This window comes from Diplotaxodon limnothrissa, linkage group LG23 (assembly GCF_057381915.1).
Source record: "Diplotaxodon limnothrissa isolate DT_005_m linkage group LG23, D_limnothrissa_male_GT1.1, whole genome shotgun sequence".
Lineage (NCBI taxonomy): Eukaryota > Metazoa > Chordata > Actinopteri > Cichliformes > Cichlidae > Diplotaxodon > Diplotaxodon limnothrissa.
In genome coordinates, this window is record NC_140617.1 from 39,443,858 (window position 1) to 39,465,618 (window position 21,761).

At 42.6% G+C, this 21,761-nt stretch overlaps 1 protein-coding gene across 1 annotated transcript; it reads right to left on the reverse strand.

Annotated features, from left to right (window-relative positions):
• Positions 1 to 4,414: 4,414 nt before the first annotated feature.
• On the reverse strand, positions 4,415 to 5,551 carry LOC146608653 (zinc finger BED domain-containing protein 4-like). The gene has a single exon (XM_085348776.1). The coding sequence runs from the start codon at positions 5,549 to 5,551 to the stop codon at positions 4,415 to 4,417; it is 1,137 nt and encodes a 378-aa protein (XP_085204902.1).
• Between the last annotated feature and the right edge of the window lie 16,210 nt (positions 5,552 to 21,761).

A 21,761-nucleotide genomic window follows, 5' to 3' on the forward strand; every position in this document is an offset into this window, starting at 1 on the left:
AAGTATCCCATCTGTCATGATGTCCTCTCTCTAAAATGGATTAATAACGGTCGAGAGGAGAAAAGCGAGCAGAATAAAAGCATCAAAATTATCTCCCACTGAGTGCGGGAATTCACAGTGTGCATGATAGTTTCAGATATCCTTTTTTTTTTTTTTTCATAGTGTGGCAGTCAGTGCTTCGTTTTGTAAAACTTGTTTGTAATCTTTTAAATGCATAACTAGGCATTAGTCAGCCAGGAGGGTCCGACAGGCCGCAGTGGGAAATGATTGTGAAATACAGTCTCGTACCGACACTGCAACACAGCACGATGATATCATTTGATGGCCTCGTGATGTGTGAAGCACAGAGGTGGGACCAAGTCATTGTTTTGCAAGTCTCAAGTAAGTCTCAAGTCTTTATCCTCAAGTCACAAGTCAAGTCTCAAGTAAAGTCAAGCAAGTCAGAGTCAAGTCTTAAGTCAAGACAGACAACTTTCAAGTCAAGTCCCAAGTCCGAAACTTTGAATTTCAAGTCCTTTCAAGTCTTTTTCTTTTTTTTAAAAAAAAACAATGTTGCAGTTATATGTTAGGTGTAAATAATAGACCATGTGTTCTTTTTTTAAATCTGTATTGATCTCATCACCTGATGAAACAAGTAACTTACAAAATATGCACAAACTAATTCTGAAATTGCACCTTGCACAGCTCAATTAAACTTTGCTGCAAGAATAGTCTTCCTCTAAATTACAAATTCACAGAATAAACATTCAGTGAAAAAATGCAAAAGCAGAACTTCCTGTTGAAACAAAAAGTGCTGAGATTTCTGTATGTACAAAACAATGAATGAATGAATGAATGAGATATATATATATATATATATATATATATATATATATATATATATATATATATAAACACCCAGCACGCCCATGCGGGCGGTTTTATCCTTCAAGCTCGGGTCCTCTACCAGAGGCCTGGGAGCTTGAGGGTCCTGCGCAGTATCTTAGCTGTTCCCAGGACTGCGCTCTTCTGGACAGAGATCTCCGATGTTGTTCCCGGGATCTGCTGGAGCCACTCGCCTAGCTTGGGAGTCACCGCACCTAGTGCTCCGATTACCACGGGGACCACCGTTACCTTCACCCTCCACATCCTCTCGAGCTCTTCTCTGAGCCCTTGGTATTTCTCCAGCTTCTCGTGTTCCTTCTTCCTGATATTGCTGTCATTCGGAACTGCTACATCGATCACTACGGCCGTCTTCTTCTGTTTGTCTACCACCACTATGTCCGGTTGGTTAGCCACCACCATTTTGTCCGTCTGTATCTGGAAGTCCCACAGGATCTTAGCTCGGTCATTCTCCACCACCCTTGGGGGCATCTCCCATTTTGACCTCGGGACTTCCAGGTTATACTCGGCACAGATGTTCCTGTACACTATGCCGGCCACTTGGTTATGGCGTTCCATGTATGCCTTGCCTGCTAGCATCTTGCACCCTGCTGTTATGTGCTGGATTGTCTCTGGGGCATCTTTACACAGCCTGCACCTGGGGTCTTGCCTGGTGTGATAGACCCCAGCCTCTATGGATCTTGTGCTCAGAGCTTGTTCTTGTGCTGCCATGATTAGTGCCTCTGTGCTGTCTTTCAGTCCAGCTTTGTCCAGCCACTGGTAGGATTTCTGGATATCAGCCACCTCCTCTATCTGCCGGTGGTACATACCGTGCAAGGGCCTGTCCTTCCATGATGGTTCCTCGTCTCCCTCCTCTTTCTTGGGTTTCTGTTGCCTGAGGTATTCACTGAGCACTCGGTCAGTTGGGGCCATCTTCCCAATGTATTCTTGGATGTTCCTTGTCTCATCCTGGACTGTGGTGCTGACACTCACCAGTCCCCGGCCCCCTTCCTTCCGCTTAGCGTACAGCCTCAGGGTGCTGGACTTGGGGTGAAACCCTCCATGCATGGTAAGGAGCTTTCTTGTCTTTATGTCAGTGGCTTCTATCTCCTCCTTTGGCCAGCCTATTACCCCAGCAGGGTACCTGATCACGGGCAGGGCGTACGTGTTGATGGCCCGGATCTTGTTCTTACCATTCAGCTGACTCCTCAGGACTTGCCTGACCCTCTGCAGGTACTTGGTGGTTGCAGCTTTTCTAGCGGCCTCTTCATGGTTCCCATTCGCCTGCGGGATCCCCAGGTACTTGTAACTGTCCTCTATGTCTGCAATGTTGCCTTCTGGTAGTTCAATCCCCTCAGTTCTGACTACCTTCCCTCTCTTTGATACCATCCGACTACACTTCTCCAGTCCGAACGACATTCCAATGTCATTGCTGTATAGCCTGGTAGTGTGGATCAGTGAATCGATGTCTCGTTCACTCTTGGCATACAGCTTGATGTCATCCATGTACAGGAGGTGGCTGACAACTGCTCCGTTCCGTAGTCGGTATCCGTAGCCAGTCTTGTTAATGATCTCACTGAGGGGGTTCAGGCCTATGCAGAACAGCAGTGGGGACAGAGCATCTCCCTGGTAGATCCCGCACTTGATGGTGACTTGTGCTATGGGCTTGGAGTTGGCCTCTAGTGTTGTATGCCACATCCCCATTGAGTTCCTGATGAAGGTTCTTAGGGTCCCATTGATCTTGTACAATTCTAGGCATTCCAGTATCCAGCTGTGGGGCATTGAGTCATAGGCCTTCTTGTAATCAATCCAGGCAGTGCACAGGTTGGTCAGTCTGGTCTTGCAGTCTCGGCTGATTGTTCTGTCTACCAGTAGCTGGTGTTTTGCGCCTCTGGTATTCTTGCCAATTCCTTTCTGTATCCCGCTCATGTATTGACCCATGTGCCTGTTCAACTTAGCCGATATGATGCCTGACAGGAGCTTCCATGTAGTACTGAGGCAGGTTATTGGTCGGTAGTTGGAGGGGACCGGTCCCTTCTTGGGGTCCTTGGGGATCAGGACCGTCCGGCCTTCAGTTAGCCATTCCGGGTGTCTCTCGTTAACTAGCAGTTGGTTCATTTGTGCTGCCAGACGCTCGTGGAGTGCAGTCAGCTTCTTCAGCCAGTAGGCGTGAACCATGTCGGGCCCTGGTGCTGTCCAACTCTTCATACTGGAGACCCTTTCTTGGATATCTGCCACTGTGATGGTTACTGGACCCTGTTCAGGGAGGTCGCTGTGGTCTGCCCTCAGATCCTCCAGCCACTGAGCATTGCCGTTATGGGTTGCGTCCTTCTCCCATATGCTCTTCCAGTATTGCTCCGTCTCCAGCCTTGGTGGTGCTGTTCTCTTATTGTTCCCTTGCCACTGAGAGTACACCTTTGCTGGTTCTGTGGAGAACAGCTGGTTTATTCTCCTGCCTTCGATCTCTCTGGTGTACCTCCTCAAGCGGCTGGCCAAGGCTGTGAGTCTTTGCTTGGCAGTTTCCAAGGCCTCAGGTATGGACAGCTTGCTGTATTTCTTAGGCACCTTATTTGTCGCACCTTTCTGCAACTCCGTTAGTTGGCTAACCTCCCTCCGTGCTACTTTGATCTTGCCCTCTAGCCTCCTTCTCCATGGAGGGTACTGCCCCTTGTCGCTGTTCAACTTGTAGCCAAGCATCTCACTGATCACTGCTGCCGTATTGTAGATCAGCTTGTTAGTGTCGGTAATCGTGGTTGTAGGTATTGCCCGTAGTGCTGCATTAACATCATCTAGCAGACCTTCTGAGGGTACTTCACGTAATCTTGGTAACCGGCTACGGGGGATCCAGGTTTCAAGCTTGGCCATGATCCTATTTTTCAGGTCAGTTCCTCTCGCACTCAACGATCCTTCTCCTATCGCACTTGGGGCTATGTACCCAATCTCGGGTGGGGGTGATGATATCTCCCCCCTGACCTGGCGTCCTGACTCCTCCTTGCCGTAGCATTTGTGTTGTACCTCGTCAATCTCTAGCTGTGAGAGCAGTCCCTTCTTTCGAATGTTGGAACACTGAGCTACTAGTTGTTTCGCCGTCATTGTGGATGTTGGGTATCGAAGAATCCATAGGTCCCTCATCCTATTCATGTAGCCCCTTCCGCCGGGGTTACTTGCGTAGTAGCATTCCAACAACGCCCTGTTTTCGTCCCTTGCCCACCGATGCCTTCTTGTTCCAGTAGCCCACTTTTCGTCAGGGTGCCCTGGTTCCTCAACACCTGACGCGGACCTTGTTGATCCGGGCGACGTCCGAGCCGGCATGCCTTCATATTTATCTGTCTCGCTCATGTCTGCGGTAGGCTCGCTTAGCATAGGGGGTCTAGCCTTAGGACCCTTACTGGATACAGACGCCCCCAGGCAGGAATCGAACTTGCGATCCTCTGTTCCAAAGGCGTGTAGTCTAACCACTACGCTATCCAGCTGCTATATATATATATATATATATATATATAAAAACAATGAACAAGAATGTGCACTTTAACTTGTTTCAGTTCACTATTAACTATTCTGCATTGCATTTGCAAAAGACCAAATTGGCCAAAAGTCTGTCAGTCATTTGTGCACGATGAGGCCGTAGAATGATGCCACCATAGCTGAAAACTCGCTCCACAGGAGCACTACATGCAGGTACTGCCAAAACTCTGGTGGCCACATGAAACAGAGAAGGAAGAGTCTGCATGTTCATTGCCCAGAACAAGAGGGCTTTCTGTCCATTAGCAATATCCAGGTAGTGACTTAGCTGTAGAGCTGGACTCTTCCCCACATCCTTCTTCTGCCTCTTACAGTAAGCAGCAAAGAGTCCTCCATCTTCACAGTCCTCTTGATGTTCCTCACCAGGAGTCACAAGTTGCTCTGACTTTGCAGGTTCCACCCACAACAGAGAAAATGCTGGATCCAAAGCAGCTGCTTTAAGGTACACTGGATCTGAAAAGGGGGCAGTGATCCCATCTTCTGCTCTAGACATTCGCACACTGATAAAGATTCCAAGAAATCTTTTGTTCAAAGATGCTTGGAGGCTCCTGACCAGACCATTCAGGAAACGGACTTGAGGCTTCAGTTTCTCAAGGTGGTGATTGAGGGACAGCACGGATGGAACAACAGCACTAATCGTGACTATTTTCTCACCTTGTGTCAAATCTGTTGCTTCTCCAAAAGGCTTCAAGATGTCCACCATCTCCTTCAACAGGTTCCACTCTCGTGTTGTGAATAATAACTCCTTGTGCCCAGTCATTTCAAGAACAGCACAGAGTTTTAGATGTTCACATTGGATAACTGCCTTCACTTGTCTCAGTGTTGAATTCCATCTTGTGATTACAGCAGCAGGGATCGCTTTCTGTTCACCAAATTCAGCTTCAAACACATCTTTGAATGTTGTGCTTGTGTGCAGTAGAGAGCTGAGCTTAGATAACTTTGAAAGTGAAGGAGATGCCACTTTGGTCTCTGACAAACCATCTTTCACCACCAGCTGAAGTGTGTGCGCAAAACACTGCAGGCGCTGTGTCTTTGCCATAGCAGCACCTACTGTTTCCTGATCTTCCAAGGTTAAGTCATGCCAGAGCTCTGGGTCGTCAAGATGATCACCATCATCATGTTCCTCAGCTTGCTCAGTGGGGAAGCACACAGTGAATGCTTTCCGCATATTGGCAGCATTGTCACTAATAATATAGTCTAGTTTATCTTTAATGTTGTATTCGTCACATATAGCTTCAAATTTCTCACAGATTCTTTCACCAGTGTGTAATCCTTTGAAGCGGTCAAAGGCCAGCAGTTTGGATTTTAGCTGCATCCTCTCTGTCTCTTTCTGTATCCAGTGCACAGTGATACCAAGGAAACCCCTCATCCTTCGGTCTGACCAAATGTCCACAGTGACTGAAACATGATCAGTCTCGCTCAACTGAGTTTTTAACATTGAACGTTTCTCAGCAGCAAGGTTCTCCGTTTTTGATATAATTGTTCTGCGACATACCGGGCTGTATTTTCTGTCAACTACCGTCAGAAAGTGCCGAAAATTCTTGTTTTCCACAATAGAAAGGGGCAGGTTGCAACCAATAATCAAGTCACTTAATAATGCATTCGTGATAGCTTTCTGCTGTGGATGAGTCATGCTGTACTGTCCGGCACAAGTGTCCATAAACTGTGATATGGAAGGCTGTTGAGGTTCATTTGTGATCCTCTTTTTCATCTGGTATTCTTCAAATCTGATAGAGGTAAGCATATTAGACTCATGTCAGAAATTCCATTTCAGCCATTCATGAATTGCATTTTACTTTAAGTTGATCCTAATAATCCTAAATAACTATTAACACTTAAACTCTCATAGTTTTCAGACAATAAAAAATATAAATGAAAAATATATAAACAATATTTATTAAAACACTTTTCTCAAAACTCTGCATACAGTTCCAATAAGCAATGTTTAGCATCCCTGTTAAGAATAACTGACCTTTGCAAATAAACAACAGCTAATAACATAAGATCAAAGTATTTTATTTGATGTATTGACATAAATGACAGAAGAAAAAGGCCTTATATAGCAGGACTACTCAATTACACACTAAGGTGGGCCAGATTTTCTAACCAAAATTTTTTTTCCCTGGCTCAGACATGCAAAAGTTAAACACGACCATATGTTACCGGCACCAGACCTAGGGGAATCTGGACCGGCAGCAAGCAGCACACAGGCTAGAGAGCACTGCGTAGCCAAATATGAGCAAACTGTGGATTAATAGAGAGGACACCGAAGTTAGCGTCTTGCTCGGGCCGGAGCTCATTTATTTCTCCACATATACACAATACAAATCACACTAGACCATGCATTCTTCCCATAAAATAACAGAGTTCACAAACAAAAATAAAGTTACAAAAAGCATTCTCTCAAAAGCAAAATAAATACAAACTAATCCAAAATGACTTTACATACTCACAACTTAAACAAAACACTCGCGGCTAAAGCATAACAACATACCAAAATAACCCATCTCACATTCACACCTTTCCCCACATTCGCGCCATATACGCCATTACTTTTGAACATGGCGTCCCCCGAACACAACACAACATGGCGGCAGACGACTGCAAACGTTGTTTCACCAACGAAAAGCTTTCCCCTTAATACATGTACTCAGTACTGCTTGGCTAACACTACAACACATTTTCTGAAGCCGCAAGTTGCCACTGTCATAGCATATACTTATAGTGCTACGTAGCATTATGCCGATGATACACTAATACTCATTACAACAAAATACCACAAAACAACATCATCACTCTCATCTCAAAATATAGCCGAATAGTTGTTACTCAACTTACATGACATTTAGAACCAGTTCGGTAACATAAAAGTTTGTTTGTCAGTACCTGTGGATTAATAGAGAGGACACCGAAGTTAGCGTCTTGCTCAGGACGGAGCTCATTTATTTCTGAGCTGCGCGTGCACAGAGCCTATTGCTAGAGTCTCTCTGGTAGTTCCACAGCAATGCAAGAGCAGTATCTACTGGCATAATGAAATATAACCATGGTCTGGCAACACATAACAATGTCAAAATAAGTCACAATAATAAACAAAAAATAAGGGTGTAATTGGTTTTCTTACAAAAATAAACATGTAGCTCTACGGGGTTAATGATGAGGAGGAGACGGAGAGAAACTGTCTTCCCTGAGTACAGCTACAGAACCCACTTTCTGAAACGGACCCTGCTCACCATTCACCGACAATTCTGAGCGAACAAGTTGCGTATTATTCTTGGATGCGCTTGTAGGACCGGATTTAAAATAGCATGACAAACATATCATACCTGTTAAAGCCAAACAGTATCATCAACGTAGCCCGGAGAACATTTGCTAATAAGATGAAGTTAGCTAAGTCGCTATCTCATCGTAGCAAAAAAAGGCAGCACTTACCGTTCTTTATGCAACTTCAAATGTCGGACAAAGTTGGAAGTTGTTCCATCTCCGTCTGTAATTCTCTTCTTGCATGTTTTGCATGTTGCATTTCGTTTTTTGTTGACTACTTCGTAGTTTATGTAGCTGAAAGAAATTACTCTTGGGAGCATTTTTGGCTCGAGCGTTTTTTTTTGTTTTTTTTTTAAATCTGGTTAATTTGATTGGCTGTGCTACAGCTCACGCTCACATACATACGGAGTGTGGTAAGAATGAATGAATGAATAAAGTGAATTAATGGTCCACACTTTTTATATAATATGTATGTTAAATTTTAGATTTGGGTAAAATATCAAGTCTTTTCAAGTAAACAGGTTCAAGTCCAATTCAAGTCCCAAGTCACTGGTGTAAAAGTCCAAGTCAAGTCACAAGTCTTACAACCTTTTTTCAAGTCAAGTCTAAAGTCATAAAATTAATGACTCGAGTCTGACTCGAGTCCAAGTCATGTGACTCGAGTCCACACCTCTGGTGAAGCACACACCTGAGTCTTGTCCAAGTCATGCCAGGATGTTTTAAAGGCAGGAAGCCTTCACTGCAGATTCCCATCACTGTAAGTCCAGCCTTGTATGACAGCAGACATCATATTAGAATCTAATAACAAACTGCAGTATGTATGTATTAGTAAGTTTCCATTTACAGTTTAAAAATGTGTCAAATGCAGCTTTAATATTGTATCATGTGTAGTGAATGTTGTTGTTTTTTGGTTTTTATCTCATTTTGGTTTCAGGAAAAGTTTGTCGCTTGTCAAAAGATGGGTGCATATCAGACTTTTAGATGAGCTATCTAAAATTTATATGACTGCTGCAATTCAAACCTGCATCTGAGAAAAGATACCAGTGGCTTCAGAGCTGATGATACACAACTCTTAGATTTTCGTTTTAAAAACGTGCTATTGGACTCCAGCCCTAATTTGCATTTGAACATCTTATGCTCATCTCCAACACACCCCTGCAAACATGGAGCTTTCCAACAACTTTGGCCTCTTCCATCCATATTTGTTATGGCCAAAGCAAAGTTTCAACACACTAAGACAATGTATGCGTTATATTTTTCAATTTATGTTACATTACAGTATGTCAATCAAATTGTATGTTTGGGTGTTATGTAATCTTGCTGTATTATTAAGAAAAATGCTATTTTATCTTTGGGATTGTTGAATCAACTAAGGAAATGGGAGAAGTCGCTGAACTCAAATTGAGTGAAAAAGCAGCCAATGTCCAAAGAAAAGTTTTGAAGATGTTTCAGAAAGCCTGTAAAACAGTTGCTCAAGAGTATGGCTCCCTGAAAGCAAAAAATAAAGAAATCAGGGGTGGCTCAAGACTTATGCACACTGTACGAGGTTTAAATCATATTAATTTGATTTTTTTCTTAAAGTGAAAAGTAGGTTGGTGGCACAATTAAAGTTTATAAGAATAGAAAGAAGTAGAAACGTATGTTTAAAGCAGTTATAGTTATGCTGATAAGGACATTTTTTACAAAGTAATGAAAATGTGTAGTAAGAGATTGGAAAGAAAAACACTTAAGTGGAGCGCTAAAGCACTCACACAGCTCTTCAGGGATCTGCTGCTGTTGTTGTTGTTGTTGTCATGTACAAAAAAGTATCTCCAACAGTAAAAGCCATACAGAGAAAGTAAACCGGTGGCTCCAAAGTGCATGAAAAAATTAAATGAGTACAGAAATCTTGTACCTCCTTGACCTTTTGGAACTTTATAAAACTGGCCTGGCAAATAGTGCTGCAGAAGTGTAAAAGAAATATTTTCCATACCGAGCATTAAAATGAACTTGTGCATGCAACAGTTTCCAAAAAGAAAAAAGAAATGAAAGAGAGGACAAGGGCAACATGAGATTTAAAAGGTTGGGTAGTGCTCAAAGGAACATCTGGTAGAACAGCTTACAATTAGTTAGATTAGTCAGAAACATGATTGGATATAAAGAAGAGAATCCCAAAGAGTAAAAACATTTGGCACATTGTGAATTAAAAAGAAATACGACAAAGTAAGCTCAAAGCTGTTAAGCAGATGAAATTCTTGCCAAACAAAAATGAGAAAACTTTTTACACTTCACCAGCGGGTCTCGTCCTCATGCTCAGTGTTGGTAAAAGTGGTGATGCAACATGGTGGTGAACATCAATCCTCCGACTTGTTTGCAACTTGGCTCTGGAATTATTTCAAAGTGAGCTTTTTTTTCTCTCTGAAAAGACAACAAAGTGTATCAGCTTTAACTTTTAATCAGTTGTTAAACCATATATTTTAAATGTTTTTAAAGGATCTGCATAACAGTAACCCCAAAATGCCTTTTTGGAATTGCGCTGTTGTGTTCAGGTGACTAATTCTGAGAATCTGAACAGGTGAGTCTGACGTCAAAAAGCAAACCTCAACAGCTACAGTTGGGTCGATACGTTTTTGGATGATCACATCATTTTTGTGGTTTTGCCACAAAAATCGTTTAAACCAAACAATCAAGACTTTCACTTTTAATTCAAGGGGTTTCACAAAAGTATTGCATGAAGTGTTAACTGACTGAAATACCTTAGAGCCAGTTTTATACACAGTTCCCCCATTGCAGTCGCTCAAAAGTAACTGCACAAGCTACCATAATATCTAATATACTTACCCAAGTATCATACAGACCACCTGGAGTTATTTTGTAATTTTGGCTTTCAACTTACAAATGAAATCTTTTGGGAACCAACTCTTGCCCTGAATGGTTTAGGAGTTACGGTAATGTGAAGGAGACATGGTAACATCTAGCAGAGCTGATTTTACTGTGTTCGGTTTGTTCACTGTACACCAACTAACCCAGTAAAGCTCTTCTTCTCTTTAAAACCATTTAAAATTTGTCTCTACCACAAACTGTAACTGAGTTCCGGTCATTGAAATGGCACTTGTATAATGGGTCCACCATCCAGGCTGATGGTTAAAAAGTAAAAGTTTTTTCTTCAGTAACTGAAAAGCATGCTCTGTTGGATAAAGATGACTGACTGACTTGGCCATTGAAAAGTCTGCCACTTCTTTGCCTTGAGAAACTCTTGGCTCTTTGCAGTATGCTTTGGATGATTATGCATTTGCACTGAATGCATTTGCACTAATGAAGGGCTGTTGGTTCGTCTGATCATGTTTGGGGCATTTGGCTATAACCCTGCATAGTTCAGTATTCATCCTGTTCTTTCTATCAGCAGTCACACCATCAATAAACCCTAGTGGCCCAGTTTAACCGGCAGCCATTTATGCCCATCCCCTAACATTGCTTCTGTCATGTTTGAATAATGATTGTGTGCTATGGTTCAGATCCGTTACTTTTTCATTTTGGTGTCATCCGTTCAGAGAACGTTTCTCCAGAACTGTGCAGGCTCTTTTGGATGTTTTCTGGAAAGCTCTGCAAAAGCCATCTTGTTCTGGAGTGTAACCAGTGGTTTGCGCCTTGCTTTAAATCCTTTGTAAATACATTCATGCATGATCTTTCTTTAACAATGATTTGCCTAACTCCTCTGGAGTGTTCTTGACTTGGTTAGATAATATGAAGGGATGTGTTAACTAGAAGAAGACCTCAGTGGGGGTTCAGATTACATTAAGTACATTTCAGGCAATTTGAAATATATGAACTGTAAAAAGACAGAGCTCTGTTTTCATTAATTAGCCAATAAATGCATTGATCTTCAATAGTTTTTATAATGAAGTGTATGCACATGTATTTATCTGAAGTAAGTAATCTGAATATTAACACTTTCCACAGAATGAGACTCAGAGTTAACTATCAGTGAAATCAAAGTGTGTTTGCTCACTTCATAGTTAAAACAAGAACTATTCAACATTTCTTGTTTTAACTATTATTGTCGGGGGGCGCTAGTGAGCAGCGGTAGGATGTAGACGTGCTTTTCGGAGCTCTCCACCAAAACTCAGATTTTTACTGAACACCACCATAAATTCTTACACAGGCGGATATTTTCTGCGGGTGAACGTGTCCAGGCTGATCTACGCTGTCCATTTTTGCGCAATGAGACCGAAAACGAACCCTCCGAGCAAGAATAAAACCATCGAGGGCTATGTTAGCAACACCGCTAGCGGGGCTAATGCTAGCACCAGTAGCCCTACCGAACCAGAGGCTGGCCCCCACGAGGACAGAACCTACACCCTATGCAAGGAGATGTGTCGAGAAATGGCCACTTCTATAATGGGGAAGATTGATGAGCGGTTTGATACTTTTGAGGCTAGATTTCAGTCGCTCCTTTTGGAGCAGAAAGAGATGAAAAGCCGCATGGAAAGTCAAGAACAAGCGACATGTGCCTTGGACGAACGCGTAGAAGTGCTAGAAGCCAAATGTTCGGACCTAACTCAGCACGCCAACCAACTCAAAAGCAAACTCCAGGACTTAGAGGCCCGCTCTCGCAGACACAATATCAAAATTGTCGGCATACCCGAGGACGAGGAAAAAGGTATGCCCACTGACTTTGTTTCTAGGCTTATCCCGGAGTTGCTGGGAAAGGAGCACTTTCCACATCCGATAAAAGTTGATCGTTCACACCGCGCACTACAAGCGAAACCACCTGCTGGTGCTAAACCACGCACTATCCTGGCCCGCATTCATCATTTTCAGGAGAAGGAGCTGATCCTGCGTCGCTGCAGGATGCAAAAAGGCTGCGAGTATAAAGGAAACAGGGTGATGATATTTCCGGACTACACCAACGAAGTGATGAACCAGCGTCGCGCTTTTAATGGTGTGATGCAAACCCTGATGGAATCAAGCACACACTACGTTACCCGGCAAGGCTCTATGTATACTGGCGTGATGGGCAAGCACCGTCAATCTTCAACGACGCAGATGAGGCGGCACGTTGCATTAAAGGACACGGGTCGACTATGAGAAATTAAGGTCTCAGTGTAAGGTAACTGTAGTGGTTCTGACTGCAGGAATGCCTGAGCAATATTAAGACTTCTAACTTTAAAAGACACCATGCTGAGAACTGGCTTTGGACTTTCAAGTACAACATTATACCAACAACCTTAGATGAGACATGCTTACTGGTGTAACATTTTCTCAGTGAATGATGTTTGCTTTTTCTATTACATGGTGGTGGTAATTCACAGCACTTTTATGTTTTTATTCTGAGTGGTGGGCGTGAAGATATCTTGCCATTTGCCCGGCAGCTCCCTTCGAAGTGAAGAGGGGATGTTATGCGTCAGGTTCCGGGGGACGCGTTTTTTGGGGAGAGGGTGGGTTATGTTTTGATTTGTTCTTGTTCTACAGCTCAGGTGCACTAGTTTCATTACTGCCAGTTTACGACTTTCTGTCATTTTGTATGAACAATGTCACTCCTTATCATTTTTCTTTTTTTCATTTTTCCCCACTATAATGGCTAGATCACAGGCTAGTATACAAATGGGAAACAGGGATTTGCAGCTTGTATCATGGAATGTTAGAGGGCTTGGTTCAGTTGTCAAAAGGGGCAAAGTATTTAAACATTTGAAATCTCTTTGTGCAGATGTAATTTTTCTGCAAGAAACCCATATAAAATCTACAATGCGGCATGTTTTAAAATGTAACTGGATATCTCAAATATATCAGTCACCCTTTACATCACATGCCAAGGGGGTAGCTATACTATTTAAGAAAAATGTCCCATTTCAACTAAAATATGTAATCAACGATCCTCAGGGACGATGCATAATGGTTTCAGGGATGATGGCTTCTCTCCCGTTAACCCTACTAAATATTTACGGTCCAAATACAGATGAGCCTATGTTTTTCAGAAAGGTGTTTGACTTTCTACCGGATGATACTGACTCAAATATAGTAATAGCAGGAGATTGGAACTGCTATTTAGACCCTTACCTTGATCGGCTGTCAACTCGTCCTCCCCCAGAGATTGCCTCTGTGCGGCTTCTGAATAATCTTTCTAAAGCTAGAAATTTAGTGGACATTTGGAGACTTCAACATCCCACTGATAAAGATTACTCCTTTTACTCTGGCGTCCATAAATCCTACAGTCGAATTGATTATTTTTTGGTCAGTTCAAGCCTTATTTCTCAAATTTCGAATTCCAGATATCATAATGTTTTGATTTCTGATCACAGTCCCACATCTATATCACTGAGTCTTAGTTTGCCTAAAGTGAACTATTCCTGGCGTTTCAATCCAACCCTTCTCAGTGACGAAAAGTTTATTAAATATATTGCACCCAAACTCAAGGACTTTCTTGACTCAAATGACAACAGAGAGGTCTCTGATTCAACACTGTCGGAAACATTAAAAGTCGTAATGCGTGGCGAAATTATTTCCTATAGCTCAGGCCTCAAAAAGGAGAAGATGAAGCGACTTTCTGAAATTAATAGTGCCATTCCTCGTCTAGAAAGGGCTTACCAGAATTCTAAATCACCTGAGGATTACAGAGAAATATTAAAACTCAAATACGAATACAATGCAATTATGAGTGACCAGGTTACCAATCTACTACTGAAGCTGAAACATAAACATTTTGAGATAGGAGACAAACCCAGTAAATTGCTAGCGCAACAACTAAAAGGAACACAAGCTTCAAGAGCAATTCACAAAATAAGATCTAAATCTGGTGCTTTTCTAACAAACCCTATAGAAATTAATAAGCGCTTCAGAGAGTTCTATCAGGAATTGTACTCTTCCCAGCTGAATGTAACACAGTCTGCCTTAAATGACTTTTTTGATTCTCTCAGTCTGCCTAGGCTAGATGAAGCTGCCAGAGATCAACTTGATTCGGACTTTACATTGCAAGAAGTGGTAGTTGCTATTAAGTCATTTGCATCTGGGAAGGCTTCAGGCCCTGATGGTTTTGGCATAGAATTTTATAAGAAATTTTGTGATGGTCTTGCTCCATTCTTGCTTAGGATGATGCGTGATTCTAAAAACAGGGGCGTACTACCCCAAACTCTGTATGAAGCAAATATTTCGTTAATCTTGAAGAAAGGCAGAGATGACTCAGATCCTGCTATCTTCAGGCCAATTGCTCTTCAAAATTTTGATCGAAAGGTGATAACCAAAATTTTAGCAACTAGACTGAACAAGTACTTGACCTCCATTATTCACCCCGATCAAACGGGATTTATCCCTGGCAGACTTTCTTTTTTCAATGTTAGACGTCTTCTCAACACCATTTATTCTGACCATGGTAGTTCGGGAGGAGCAGCAATTTTAGCTCTTGATGCACACAAAGCCTTTGATCCGGTTGAGTGGTTTTATATGTTCGAGTCATTACGGAAGTTTGGGTTTGGTGAAATATTTATATCTTGGATAAAATTAGTATACGCAAATCCAATCTGTTCAGTTCTCACAAACGGAGAGAGGTCGGCGCCATTTCTTTTGCAGCGCTCTGTTCAGCAGGGCTGCCCCCTGTCCCCTGCTCTATTTGCTCTGGCATTAGAGCCCCTTGCGATTAAGATAAGAGCACATCCAAAAATACAAGGGCTCTTGGTCGGAGGGGTTGAAACTGTTATTAGTTTGTACGCAGACGACGTACTGTTATACCTGCGTAATGCAGAAGACTCTGTACCATCCCTTCTTAATCTGGTCACCTCATTTGGCAAAATTTCAGGATATACAATTAACTGGGTTAAAAGTGAACTTATGCCTTAATCTAAAACCGGTTCGTCGAGTTTTCTTTGTAACGTTCCATTCAAAATAGTTAACGACCATCTCACATACCTTGGATTAACTGTTCCTAAAGATCCCAAATTAATTTTTAGCTTGAACTTTGCTGAATTCTTGTCAACATTAAAGCATAACATCGAGTCATGGAAAATTCTTCCCCTATGGTTGGTCGTATAAATTCCATAAAAATGGTCTCTCTTCCTAGATTTCTGTATCTTTGCCAAAATCTTCCTATTTATCTCACTTCCTCTTTCTTTAAAGAGTTGGACTCAATTATTACTTCTTACATATGGAACAACAAGAATCTTAGGATTTCAAAACTACATCTACAAAAATCCAAATTGGACGGAGGTCTGAGTTTACCAATATTTAAACATTATTACTGGGCTGCAAATCTAAGAGTCTTGACCTTCTGGCAGCAGACATCCTCAGATCTTGGTGATTTCAACATCCCCCTTTGGGTTAAAATGGAGGCTGGCATTGTAAGGGACTCCTCTCTAGAGGCCCTGCTTCTCTCAAAAGTAGGGAGGGCTAAGAGTCTTAAGAAACTGGGGTTTGTTCCGAAACAATCTGTGTGGATTTTAAACCAAGTTAGAGGTTTTTTGAACTGCCAAACTCTGTGCAGGCACCAATATGTGATAACCATGCCTTTTTGCCTCCTTGGGATGATAGATCCTACTATGTTTGGAAGGAGAAGGGCTTACTCAAATTCAAAGATCTTTATATAGATGGAAAATTTGCATCATTTAATCAACTTAAGCAAAAATTCGATTTATCGCATTCACATTTTTACCGTTACCTACAAGTCAGATGTGAGTGAAGTTGGCCCCCCCACCTTCTTCAAATCCAACAAAAGTGGTATCAAACGTTTGTGCTACGTTTGTGCTGGTTTGTGCTTCTAAAATTTCCGTTTGTGCTGCTTCTGTTTTAAAGATATTAATGAAAATGTAAAGGTCAAAAGGTCAACTAGCCCCCCCACATTACCCAAATCAAACAAAATTGATGTCAAACGTTTGTGCTACGTTTGTGCTGGTTTGTGCTGCAAAAATTTTCGTTTGTGCTGCTATCATTTTAAAGATATTAATAGAAATCTCTATAGGTCATCAAAGGTCAACCAGCCCCCCCCCCATATTAATGGAATCAAACAAAATCGGTGTCAATCAGTTGTGCTATGTTTGTGCTGGTTTGTGCTGCTAAAATTTTCGTTTGTGCTACTATCATTTTAAAGATATTAATAAAAATTTCTAGAGGTCATCAGAGGTCAACCAGCCCCCCCACATTACCCAAATCCAACAAAATTGGTGTCAATCAACTGTGCTGGTTTGTGCTGCTAAAATTTTCATTTGTGCTGCCTCTGTTTTAAAGATATTAATGAAAAGGTAAAGGTCAAAAGGTTAACCAGCCCCCCCCACATTACCCATATCCAACAAAATTGATGTCAAACGTTTGTGCTACGTTTGTGCTGGTTTGTGCTGCAGAAATTTTTGTTTGTGCCGCTATTATTTTAAAGATATTAACAAAAATTTCTAGAGGTCAACCAGCCCCCCCATATTAATGGAATCAAACAAAATTGATGTCAAACGTTTGTGCTGGTTTGTGCTGCAAAAATGTTTGTTTGTGCTGCTAACATTTTAAAAATTTTAATAAAATAACGTCTTGATGTGTGCTTAATCATCCAGGTAAGTAAATCCCAAAATGTTGATTCTGTTCATCTGGACATTTTCAGTTGGAGAAACGTTTCGTCACTCATCCAAGTGACTTCTTCAGTCTCAGCTGACTGCAGGTTTCCCCAACCTTATAAACACACGTGAGTGAAGTTGCCCCCCCTACCTTCTTCAAATCGAACAAAATTGATGTCAAACATTTGTCCTGCAAATTATTTTGTTTGTGCAGGTTATGTTTCCCTAATTTTATAAACAGTACATGTACAGTGAGAGAGAGATGTTACATCTGTCTTCACTTGCATCCCAGTCATAGAAGCGTTGGAGGTCGTTCATAAGAGATTACAGGATCATCCCAACCTCAGCAACAGGACCACTCTCAGCACTGATCAGTTGTGTTTGCTTTTGGAACTGTGTCTTAATTCCACCTATTTTGCATAAGGGTCAGTACAGGCAGAAATCTAGGTGTGCCATGGGTTCCCACAGGCCCCTGGTCAAAGTCACCAAACCAGTTCGTAAGCAGGTACAGGTGTGGCCAGAAGGGTCCTCAGAGGCACTGCTTTTAAACAACAGGCTGCCACACACGACAACACCACAGACTTTCAGGAATATACAGAAACTGTCACTGCCTACATCCCAAAATGCATCGATGATGTCACAGAGACCAGAACTATCACTGTCCGGGCCAATCAGAAACCATGGCTCACAGGTCAGGTTTAAATGCTCCTAAGGTTGAAAAATGCAAGCCTTCAGAGCCGGGAATTAGGTGAGTCTAAGAACAGCAAGGGCAAACCTGTCACGTGGCATCAGCTATAGCAAAGCTTCAGCGACAGCAGAAATACTTGGAGGCAGTGGCAAGGAATACAAACCATCACAGACTACAAGCCCACTCTACAGACCGTGGTGACACAATCCCCAGACAGTGTGTGGAGATCCCTTGCCAAAATCAGTACACGCAAAGCTCCAGGTCCTGATAACATCCTTGGACAAGCACTGACGGACTATGCTGTGGAACTCACAAATGTCTTCACAGACATCTTTAACACATCACTAGGGTCAGGCCGTCGTTCCCACATGCCTCAAAGCCTCCACCATCATTACTGTACCCTAGAAGTCATCTACCTCCTGCTTTAAGGACTACCGTCCTGTCAAACTCACCTCCATCATTATTAAGTTAAGTGCTTTGAACGGTTAGTCATGCATCAAATCAAATTATCGCTTTCCCCCAACCTGGATCCATTTCAGTTCGCATACCGGTCAAAACGCTCAACCGATGATGGAATTTCAACTGCCCCTCACTCAGCCCTCACACATCTGAACACTAGAGACTCATCTGTCAGAGTGCTGTTCATAGACTTCAGTTCAGCATTCAACACCATCATTCCTCAGCAACTCATTCACAAACTGGATCTGCTGGGGATCAGCACCTTGCTGTATACAACCTGTCCCTGAATGTGGAGAAGACCATCGGCGACTCTACTTCCTCTGCAAACTGAGAAGCACAAGAGATTCAACCCCCATTATGAGCACCTTTTACAGAGGCACAGTTGAGAGTATCCTCACCAGCTGCATCACTGTGTGGTATGACTCCTGCATTGGGTTCTGCAGGAAAAAATGACAATGGGTAGTGAGAGCAGCCGAGAGCATTGTGGGGACCTCTCTTGCCTCCCTCCCCAGGAGATCTACTGCACCTGCCTCATCTGGAAGGTCCTCTCCATTACAGGTGACTCCACTCATCCCTTCAACAGCGTCTTCAGTTTGCTGCCATCAGGAAGGATACTGAAGAGCCTTCGGGCCAGAACCAGTAGACTGAGAGACAGCTTCGTCCATTGGGCTGTCAGGATGCTGACCATCTCTGAATCGAGAAGGGGGGCCCAAGGGTACATCTTTTGCCATCTTACAATGCTGTGATTGTAGCCATTCCCCACTTTCTGTGAATGGTACTCATGGCCATTGATCAGTAGGCTTTGATTAGTTGTCATTGATCAATGGTCATAAGAATTTGCATACTAACAATCATGGAACTAACCCCCCAGCACATTGTTCTTTCAGTGGCACTAGTTTCCTTCACTATGCAAATGTACTGTTTATAAGGTTGGGGAAACCTGCAGTCAGCTGAGACTGAAGAAGTCACTTGGATGAGTGACTAAGCGTTTCTCCAACTGAAAATGTCCAGATGAACAGAATCAACATTTTTGGATTTACTTACCTGGATGATTAAGCACGCATCAAGACGTTATTTTATTAAAACAATTTTAAAATGTTAGCAGCACAAACAAATATTTTTGCAGCACAAACGTTTGACATCAATTTTGTTTGATTCCATTAATATGGGGGGGCTGGTTGACCTCTAGAAATTTTTGTTAATATCTTTAAAATAATAGCAGCACAAACAAAAATTTTTGCAGCACAAACCAGCACAAACGTAGCACAAACGTTTGACATCAATTTTGTTTGATTTGGGTAATGTGGGGGGGCTGGTTGACCTTTTGACCTTTACATTTTCATTAATATCTTTAAAACAGAAGCAGCACAAACGAAAATTTTAGCAGCACAAACCAGCACAAACGTAGCACAGTTGATTGACACCAATTTTGTTTGATTTGGGTAATGTGGGGGGGCTGGTTGACCTCTGATGACCTCTAGAAATTTTTATTAATATCTTTAAAATGATAGTAGCACAAACGAAAATTTTTGCAGCACAAACGTAGCACAAATGTTTGATACCACTTTTGTTGGATTTGAAGAAGGTGGGGGGGGCAACTTCACTCACATACAAGACAGGCATTTTATGCAATCCAATATGAAGAATTACCAAGATGTTCCACATGAACATAACCTTTTTAAGGTGTTCCTGAGCCCTCCTTACTCCAAACATTTGATTTCTACAATTGTACATTTGTTTGATGACAGCATTGAAGTGCAGACTACGAGGATGTCACGTTCCCCCCGAAGGGGTCTAGGCATGCGAGTGAGGGGTCCAGTAACAAATGAGTCCAGAACAGAATGAAAGGAAAACAGACTGGTGTTTTTAGTAAATAAAATAGTCTTTATAATAGACAATCATAACATAAGGAACCGGCAACGCCGTATTACCAATAACACGTCAAAGGGAAAAAAGGTCTCAACAACAAAGAACACAACAACCAAACAAAAACTCCACACCACAAGGAGGCACTTCCAGGGGCCCACAAGCTCACCCTGTCACTAACAGCAGCTGGCTTTACTGCTGCCAAGGCCCACAAGCCCACACTACTCACGTAAAGCAGCTATACTGTTTCCACAACTCCACACTTCAGGTAGGCTAACTACACACCAAGACCACAAAGCAGAAGACACCAGAGAAACACCCCACCCTGCTCACAGCTCATCCCCAGCTTATATGACCTCAGAGAGGTGATTGCTGACTGGGCCCAGGTGGTAAATGAGTCCAATGAGCAGCAGCTGTGTCCTGGAGAGAGAGAAGAGCAAGAGAGAGACAGGGGTGGAGCAAGAGAGGAGGAGGCGGAGAAAAACACCACGCCCACACAAGGGCAGTATCAGGAGGCCCAGCTAGGGCCGTAACAGAGGATAAGAGACGCTTGGAGGGAGGAATTGGGCATAGAAATATCAGAATCAATGTCGGACAAATGCCTATCAAAAATTCATTCCTGCTCTGTTAACAGCAGACATCAATTAATACAATTTAAAATTGTCCATCGGCTACATTATTCCAAGGTTCGACTACACAAAATTTATCCTTCAACTTCCCCCATATGTGACAGATGTAAAACATCAGAGAGCACATTGGCTCACGCTTTCTGGCATTGCCCCTCATTGACCAATTTTTGGTCCAAAATATTTGACTGGTACTCTAAAGCTTATGGGATTTCCATCCATCCATCTTCATCCGCTTTATCCACATCATCTGCAAAAATCAGAGATGAGGTGTTTTGTTTTTTTGTTTTTTTTGTTGTTTTTTTCATATATATATATATTTTAATTTACTTAGGAAAATTAAGAAAGGTTGATTGTATTTCGGTAACTGCAAGTACTGTTTTCTTTTTTCAATAAAAATATTTTCAAAAAAAAAAAATCAGAGATGAGATTCTGAGGCCACCAAAGCGAAAGCCCTTCGCCACTTGGCTGCGCCTAGAAATCCTGTCCATAAAAATTATGAACAGAACCGGAGACAAAGGGCAGCCCTGGCGGAGCCCATCACCCACCGGGATACGAGTCCGACTTATTGCCGGCAATGCGAATCAAGTTCTTGCAACGGTTGTATAGACACCCCAGACACCCCATACTCCCGCAACACCTCCCACAGGACACCCCGAGGGACACGGTCGAATGCCTTCTCCAAGTCCACAAAACACATGTAGACTGGTTGGGCAAACTCCCATGCACCCTCAAGTATCCTCGAGAGGATAAAGGGCTGGTCCAGTGTTCTGCGACCAGGACGAAAACCGCATTGTTCCTCCTGTATCCGAGGTTCGACTAGCGGACGAACTCTCCTTTCCAGCACCCTGGCATAGACTTTCCCAGGGAGGCTGAGGAGTGTGATCCCCCTGTAGTTGGAACACACCCTCCGGTCCCCCTTCTTAAAGATGGGGACCACCACCCCGGTCTGCCAGTCCACAGGTACTGCCCCTG